Genomic DNA, 8750 nt, shown 5'->3' on the forward strand with positions numbered 1-8750 from the left:
AGATATAAGGCTCCGGAGCCAGCAGCTGCAGCTCCCAAGACCTCCGGAAGGCCATGGTCTCCCCGCAGATGCCCCAGCTCCTCTCCCCGACGGTGATCCTGGTGCTCTTTTTCCTTCCCCAGGTCGGAGCCCGAGTGGAAAGGGTGGATGGGAGGGTGTGCGACCCGGGGGTCTTGGGGAGGGGGCGCGGGGCGGATGAGACGTCTGGGTCCCCGCAGTCCCCTCACCCTGTACCCCTTTCCGCCCCAGACACGGCCGGCCGGCGTCTTCGAGCTGCAGATCCACTCTTTCGGGCCGGGACCAGGCCCGGGCGCCCCGCGGTCCCCCTGCAAGGCCGGGGACACCTGCCGCCTTTTCTTCAGGGTCTGCCTGAAGCCAGGGATCTCCGAGGAGGCCGCCGAGTCTCCGTGCACCCTGGGCGCGGCGCTGAGCGCGCGCGGACCGGTCTACACTGCGCAGCCCGGAGCGCCAGCGCCTGACTTGCCGCTGCCAGACGGCCTCATGCGCGTGCCCTTCCGGGACGCCTGGCCGGTGAGACCCAGCCCCGGGGCACGCTCGTGCTGGGGGCCTTACCCAAACCTCGACTGCCATCTGCCCTCCAACTTCCAAGACCCTGCCCCCTGGGGACCCCAAATTCCCGGTAACTCCATCATCTGGAATCTCACATTCTCAGACCCATAAACCCTACCCATAAACCCAAATTTTCTGATTCCGAATTTCCCTCTAGGGAATCCCAGATCACAGCCTTGCGTGCCTGGAACCCTGAATTCCCAGAACCCCAAACTCACCTTCTAGAAATCCTCAATTCACAGGACCCTACCCCTGTTCCTTGGGGATCCTTAAACACTGGTATCCTCATCTTTGTCCCCAAATTTCCTTGCACCTAGGGAGACTTTCACACTCTGTCTTGGGGACCCCCAATATCCTCTCACCTTATCTCTTCTCAGACCTTCCAGTTGGGGCCTGTATCCAGGACTTTTTCACCTCCAAAATCCTACTTCCCATCCCACAACCCCAAAAGCATAAAGGTGAACAGAATTGTTTTTGAATTCTAGATGCTTATGCTTTTGGGCAAGTGACTTTCCCTTTTCCAGCCTCAGTATCCTCATCTGTAAAATGGGATCATCATGGTACATTACAGTGGTCCCTTTTGAGAGATTCAACCAGGTATCTTGAGTATAGTGCTTACCACATAGTAAGTGCTCAATAAAGAAAGCCAAAACAGTCATTCCTTGCCTGGGCCAGCCTCTGGGAGTTGTCCCTTGCCTGTCTGGTCCCTGGAATGGTCATCACTCTTTACCTCTTAAAATCTGGGCTTCATTGAGTATCTACCTGCCCTGACCACTGTCTTCATTTTTCGCTCTCCACCTTCCTCCACCCGACCAGGGCACCTTCTCTCTCATCATTGAAACCTGGAGAGAGGAGTTAGGAGAACAGATTGGAGGTGAGTATCTTCAATTCTGGGACTTCAGTGTAGAGTGTGGGAGATCCAGGGAGTTGGGGCCCGATGTGAGGTCCAGGAGGGTGACATGGGGCTGTCTGTAGGGTGGGGCATTCATGGGATTGCTGGACCCATGATGTCATCACAGCTCCCGGAGTGTGGTGCTGGGTGTTGACAGCCCCAGGGCTCTTGGCATGTCGACACAGAAATGTCCTGATACCAGGCAAAGCGGGGTGGGGGCAGGGAGAGGCGGGAAGAAGCTCTCTTACTCTCTTGGAGTCGAAGCAGCAGCGTTTCACAGTCCTGCTCTGTCACCATCTGATTTTGAGAACCCAGGGTACAATATGAGTTACTTTCTGGTTCTTGTAGGCAAAGCTTTGTCACCTTGTCCATACAGAGGGCCTCAGGACCCCTTTGGGATGTTGCAGTTTCACCAGAGAGGTTTCAGGGAGGGATATGGGATGATCTTAACCTTAATTCGAGGGGGACTTTGATGCTATATAAGGCCCAGAGGGGGGGGTTCTGTCACCATTTTGATATAGGAAAATCCTGAGGCACAATTTGGGGGTGTTTTTGACCTCACTTCAAAGACCTGTCATTGCCCCTTGGCCATATTAGGGATATCATATGTCCCAGGGTGTTAGGGGTCTCATAGCTACTTTAATATACAAAGATTCTGGGGCAAAATATAGGGGCACTTCGGCTTCTCTGGGAGAACTGTTATCATCATGATGGTCACAGGGTTCGCGTCATCGAAGATCCCAGGGCGCATTAGGGGAGTTTGCAGCCTTGCTAAGTAACTGCCACTCTCAGGACTCAAAAGGGGTGTTTTGGCTTCTTAAGATGGGAAGGGAGAGTGCGAGCCTGCGCGCTCCGTCTCCATCCCGAGACCGAGGCGGGCCGCAGCCTAGCACATCTCCCTTCTCACCTCAGGGCCCGCTTGGAGCCTGCTGGCGCGCGTGGCGGGCCGGCGTCGCCTGGCGGCCGGGGGCCCGTGGGCCCGGGACGTGCAGCGCGCAGGCGCCTGGGAGCTGCGCTTCTCCTACCGCGCGCGCTGCGAGCCGCCGGCCGTTGGGGCCGCGTGCGCGCGCCTCTGCCGCTCGCGCGGCGCCCCCTCGCGGTGTGGCCCGGAACTGCGCCCCTGCCCGCAGATTGAGGACAAATGCGAGGCACCGCGTGAGTCCTGCGTTCAACCCCACCTCATCCCGTCACGGCCCCTCCGGCTCCTTTCACAACCTAGTTACCCTCTTCAGGGAACTGAGGACCCGAGAACCCCTCGCCAGCTTCACTCATGGTCTTCAGCCTGTTCCCATGATCCAGCTACCACTTTCTGGGAAGCTAAGGACCCTAGACTTCTCTCCAGCCCTGCCTGGGCACTCCAGCCCCCTTCTCTCTTCCCAGCACACTTGTCTCCCCAAATAAGAACCGCACACCCATTTCCCATCCTTGTACCCCCCAGTTCCTCCCCTAATCCATACTCACACCCCTTTCCAGATGCTCGGACCCCAAAGCTCTTCTAATTCTGGGGCCCTCCCTACCCCCACTCAGGAGGTTTGGAAGCTCCTCCCATCCCCCCCAGGGGTTCCACCATCCTCCCTCCCTGTGATTACACTCTAGACCCCACTGCGTTCTAAAGCTTGGGATCCCCCAACCCACCCTAGATATCCCAATGTCTGAGCCCCACTGAAGCCCCTAGGACCCCCAGGCTTATCCAGATCCTCCCAGACCTCCCCTAATCCAAGGCCCTCCCATTTCCCCTGAAAGGCCAAGGGTCCCTCCTCAATCCTCTTCCTTCATTCTCCTCTCTCCAAGCTCAGACCTGGGAACCCCCACTCCATTCTCTTTCCAAGAGCACAGACTCTGGAACTCATTGGTCTGGGTTCAGATCCTAGCTGTGCCACTTCCTAGCTGGGTAAATCACCCTGCCTCTCAGGGCCTCAGTTTCCCTGTCTGTAAACTGGGAGTCACAATACCATCTAGCCCATTGGGTTGACAGTCACAAAGATGAAACAAGTGATGCACGGAAAGTGCTCAGAAATTTCTCTGATTTCCTATCCTCCCTTCATCAATATTCCTCTTCCCTCTGCCTCTCCTTCCCCCATAGCAGCATGTCGAGCAGGCTGCAGCCCAGAGCACGGCTTCTGTGAGCAGCCCGATGAATGTCGATGCCTGGAGGGCTGGACTGGGCCCCTCTGCACAATCCCTGTCTCCACCAGCAGCTGCCTCAGCCCCAGGGGCCCATCCTCTGCTACCACTGGATGCCTCGTACCCGGGCCTGGGCCCTGTGACGGGAATCCGTGTGCCAACGGAGGCAGCTGTAGTGTCAGTATCACACACACCCCCACCCCCCGATCCTAGGTAATACTTTTCCCAGGGAGTCCCCTGTCTGGGGCTCCATGAGACAACAGCCTTGGGGGGGGGGCGGCTGGGACAGCTATCAGGGAGGGCTTCCTGGAGGTGTCCAGCCTGCATCTGGGGCCTTGAAGTAGGATGACATGTTGGGGAGAGCAGCCCCAGTGGGTGGGACCTAAAGGTGTAGATGTGGGAATGATGAGGGGTCCTATCGGGCCACAAACTGCCCCGCCTATGGAGTAGAGAACAAGTCAGAGCTCAAGGTAGGGGTGGTGGGGCCGAGTGGGTTGAGGATTAGGGAAGGGCGGGCATCAGAGAAGGCTTCTGAAGATGGACCCGGGCTGGGGCTTCTGAAGTAAGCCCCATTTGGCAGACAGGAGGCGACTGGAGAAGCTAGACCGGACGAGTGGCCTGGGGGAAAAGAAGGTGTGGTGGTGGGAGTGAGCCTGGGATGAAGCAGAGCCTGGTGTGGACCACCTGGACACTGCCACCACGGGACAGTGAGAAACGCTCAGCGTTCAAATTAGGGGGAGGGCCTGAGAAGGGGAGATCCAGGGAAGGCTCCATGGAGGAGGTGGGCTTAGAGCTAAGACCTGGAATTAGGCCTGGGCCATGAGGACAGCATCGGGGAGGGCAAACAGGGCAGGCAGCATTTGGCAGCAAAGGTGTAGAGGTGGGAACGGGATCTCTCCGGGCCTCCAGAGCCTCCCCTCTGTGGGGTTGGATGTGCAGACCCAGAAATGTGGAACAGAGAGTTTGTCTCGGCCTCAGGGACTTCCTCGGTGAGGCCTCTACACCCTAGGAGGTGGGACTAGACCAGGAGCAGCCCCCCAGTGGTCAAGACTGAGGAAGGGGGGACTTCCCTGGCGGTCCAGTGGTTAAGACTCCGTGCTTTCACCGCAGGAGGCATGGGTTCAATCTCTGGTCAGGGAACTAAGATCCCTCATGCCGCACCGAGCGGCCAAAAAAAAAAAAAAAAAGGCTAAGGAGAGGGATGGGATTTCTAAGGAGATGCTGACCAAAGTCCTCTTGCCTGTGCCCAGGAGACCCCGGGGTCCTTCGAATGCACCTGTCCCCGTGGGTTCTACGGGTTGCGGTGTGAGGTGAGCGGGGTGACATGTGCGGATGGACCTTGCTTCAACGGCGGTTTGTGTGTGGGAGGTGCGGACCCCAACTCTGCCTACATCTGCCGTTGCCCGCCCGGTTTCCAAGGCTCCAATTGTGAGAAGAGGGTAGACCGGTGCAGCCTGCAGCCATGCCGGAATGGTGAGGTGGGGAGCACAGAGCGGTGAGGGTGGGGAGTGGGGGTCCCTGCATGGTCAGTGGGCAAGAGCAGGGCTTGGCTCACACAGTCCCGGGTGGGGATCCTGACTTTGCCTCCTCTCGGTCTGCAGCTGGGCTCCCCTCTGCCCAGCCTCAGTTTGTTCTTCTGTAAAATGGGCGAGGTGACATTCCTATCTCATAACTATTTGTTGAGCATCTACTGTGTGCCAGGCCCTGTTCCGGGGATACAGTAGGGAATGAGATGAAAATCCCCACCCTCACAGAGGTGATGGAGCAGAGAGACAATAAAGTAGATCAATGAGTAAATATAGGAGGTTTTGTGGTGATAAAAACTAAGAAGAGGGAATCCCCTGGTGGTTAGGACTCTGTGGTTCCACTGCAGGGGGCATGGGTTCAATCCCTGGTCGGGGAGCTAAGATCCCAAAAGCCGTGAGGTGCCGCCAAAAATAAAACAAACAAAAAAAGAAAAAAAAGCCAGAAGGGGGATGAGAAGTAGTGTGTATGGGGTGGCAGGTTGACATTTTAGCTAGAGTGGGTAAGGAAGACCATGCTGCAGGTAGGGAGGCAGCCGTGTGGGGATCTGAGGGAAGAGTATGTTCCAGGCAGAGGGATGAACAAGTGCAAAGACCCTGAGGTAGGAATATGCCTGGTGTGTTCAGCATCGCAGGGAAGCCAGTGTGGTTGGAGCAGAGGGAGTGAGGGTAGGCTGGTGAGAGATGAGGTCAGGGAGGTGACTGGGACAGATCCTGTAGGGCTTCATGGGTTATGGGGAGGATTCTGGTGTTACCCTGAGATGGAGCCAGAGGAGGGTTGGGATGGAGGAAGAATCGGATGGCTTTCTGGAGGAGGGGACACCTGAGCACAGACCTGGAGGATGAGCTCGAGAAGAGAACAGGTGAAAAGAATGAGAGAAAAGGAGGAAGGGAAAAGGGAGAAGAAGGCATGGGCAAAGGCCAGATGGTTCAAACCCGTCGTTCCAGAACTGTTGAAACTATTTCAGTACGGTTAAAGCCGAGAGAAAAAGAGAAAGAGACCCAGAGAATCAAAGAGGTATGAGGCCGAGTTAATCCAAGACTTCACCAGGGGGAAAAGAGGCGGGTCGGTTTTACAGGCAAACTCCCAGAGGCTGGCCCTAGAGTTAGACGGTAGAGGGGCGCCCAGAGAAAAAATGAGGGCGGGGATCACCGAGCTGAGAAGAAATCGCGGGCGGGCTTCGAGCGGCGGGCCTGGGGGACTCCCCTCAATCGGGCCGCGCCCCTGACGCCCTCTTCCCCACAGGCGGGCTCTGCCTGGATCTGGGCCACGCCCTGCGCTGCCGCTGCCGCGCGGGCTTCGCGGGGCCGCGCTGCGAACACGACCTGGATGACTGCGCCAGCCGCGCCTGCGCCAACGGCGGCACCTGCCTGGAGGGCGGCGGCGCGCGCCGCTGCTCCTGCGCGCTGGGCTTCGGCGGCCGCGACTGCCGCGAGCGCGCCGACCCGTGCGCCGCGCGCCCCTGCGCCCACGGCGGGCGCTGCTACGCGCATTTCTCCGGTCTCGTCTGCGCCTGCGCGTCCGGCTATATGGGCGCGCGGTGCGAGTTCCCGGTTCACCCCGACGGCGCAGGCGCGTTGCCCGTGGCCCCGCCGGGTCTGAGGCCGGGGGACCCGGAGCGTTTCCTTTTGCCACCGGCTTTGGGACTGCTGGTGGCCGCGGGCTTGGCCGGCTCTGCGCTCTTGCTGGTCCACGTGCGACGCCGTGGCCCTGGCCGGGATACTGGGTCTCGCTTGCTGGCGGGGACACCGGAGCCATCGGTCCACGCGCTCCCTGATGCACTCAACAACATGAGGACAAGGGAAGGTGCCGGGGATGGCCCGAGGTGAGGCGCTTGGCCGCAGACGTAAGCCTTGTCCCTCTCGGCTTCTTGCATCAATCTCCGTAGTGCAATTGGCCTGATTCCTTGATGGGCCTTCCTTGATTGGTCCCTTTCTCTTATCCCAGCTCCAACCTTTTTCTGGTTGGGTCGTTTCACAATTCCTCTGGTTGGCTTTGGGTTCCCTTCCTTGGTGGGTGGGAAAACAAGATATGAGAATTTAAAGTGTCTGGATCTTACTCTTTTCCTCCCGCAGCCCGTCCTCAGATTGGAATCGCCCTGAAGATGGAGACGCTCGTTCGGTTTACGTCATATCTGCTCCTTGTATCTATGCTCGGGAGGTAGTTACCCACCTTTCCCCACCCTGCACACGTTGGGCATGCTGGGCAGAGGCAGCTCCTGCTTTTCCTGTAGCTCTCCTTTATCTGTAAAATGAAGAGGGTAGTGTCTCTGGAAGATCCTCTGCCCATTTTTCAGTTTTGACTTAATTTAGTTCTATCTTGCATGCCTTTTGCTATCGTTTTGAGCTACTTGGCATCTTCTCTTTGGATGACCTTTGGGCCTCAAGAGGTCACAGTGGGGAGCCTCAGCCAGAGCTTCTCCACTGATTTCCACTCACTGGGGAGAGGGAGGGGAGGTAGAGGGTCAGACCTTTCTAATGTTTCCTACTTTGTTTCTAGGCCTGAGCTGCCCCTGTTCCATCAGCACCTGGGGACAGAACCTGGATATTTTTGTATTCTCTGCTTCAGACACTTTGGAGTTCAAGCTGGAAGGGGTGAAGGGGAGGGTTTTACCATTGGAAGTTGTACATAATGGTTATTTATATCGTATCTCTTTTTCTCTCCCCATCTCTCCAGAGACATCTATAAAGGCTCTTAGTTTGATCAGCTTTGACTCATCAAGTTGAGTGCTTTGTATGTGGTTTTGGGGCTGAGGGGAGAGATTTTGTCTCCCAAGAATAATAGTCAGGACTCTACTGCAGGGGTCAGAAACAACTCAAAGTAGTTTAAATAAACAAGAGAATTTATTAGTTTATAAAAGTGAAAATCCTGTGGCAGGTGGTAGCTTTAGCAGGGCTAGATTCAGGGGCTCAGTGTTTTCCTCCAGTTGTCTCTAGGATGACTTCATATGTAGACAGGCTTTCATTGGCCCTGGCTTGTCACATGGCCTTGCTCAAACTAGGGGCCAGGCAGTATGGCTTATTTTGATTGGCCAGGCTTGGCCGTCTGTCTAGTGCGTGACAGGGATTAAGGTCAGCCTGTCCAAACCACATGGAATATGTGGGCAAAGGAGTGTCCCTTTCTGTATCAAAAATCACCATTTGTTACTAGATATAAGTACTGTACGTGGCAGGCAAACAGACAGAACCAGTCAGTGAGAGCAGAAAGTAACTATTTTACAGGGGAATGGGAGGCTCAGAGAGTGGAGTAACCACTGCAGCTCCTTCCTGATGAGATGGAACAAATGTAGGTAAGATCTAGCAGAGAGGGGGGACCTTCCTAAATTTGGGGACTATCCTAAGACAGTTCATCACACATCTAATACTGCTTCTACCACTGAAAATATAAAAAGCCTGCATCAGCCAATTTCTGCCAATCCTCCTTCCCCATATTTTCTAGTGGGGAGTAGGCTGGGACAGTGGCCAAGCACTTTTGGAAATGAGCAAAATCATAGGAACTGAAGATGAGAGAACAGAGAAAAGTAACAAATGGAATATAGCAACAAATGAACAAATGAAGGAGTCCTTTTATTAGAACATCAGCCAAGGGATCCACATGTTCTTTTAATTCAGTCAACGATACCATATATTGAATAAATACT

At 55.9% G+C, this 8750-nt stretch overlaps 1 protein-coding gene across 1 annotated transcript; it reads left to right on the top strand.

Annotated features, from left to right (window-relative positions):
* On the top strand, nucleotides 1–8750 carry DLL3 (delta like canonical Notch ligand 3). The gene is made up of 9 exons (XM_029207925.1): nucleotides 1–122; nucleotides 250–531; nucleotides 1387–1444; nucleotides 2375–2617; nucleotides 3546–3763; nucleotides 4837–5059; nucleotides 6356–6935; nucleotides 7186–7270; nucleotides 7610–8750. Exons 1-9 carry the CDS (start codon nucleotides 54–56, stop codon nucleotides 7613–7615), a joined length of 1764 nt encoding a protein of 587 aa, XP_029063758.1. The 5' UTR covers nucleotides 1–53; the 3' UTR covers nucleotides 7616–8750.

The sequence above is a fragment of the Monodon monoceros genome, unplaced genomic scaffold (assembly GCF_005190385.1).
Source record: "Monodon monoceros isolate NGI ecotype Baffin Bay Population unplaced genomic scaffold, NGI_Narwhal_1 Super_Scaffold_10, whole genome shotgun sequence".
NCBI classification, from domain to species: Eukaryota; Metazoa; Chordata; class Mammalia; order Artiodactyla; family Monodontidae; genus Monodon; species Monodon monoceros.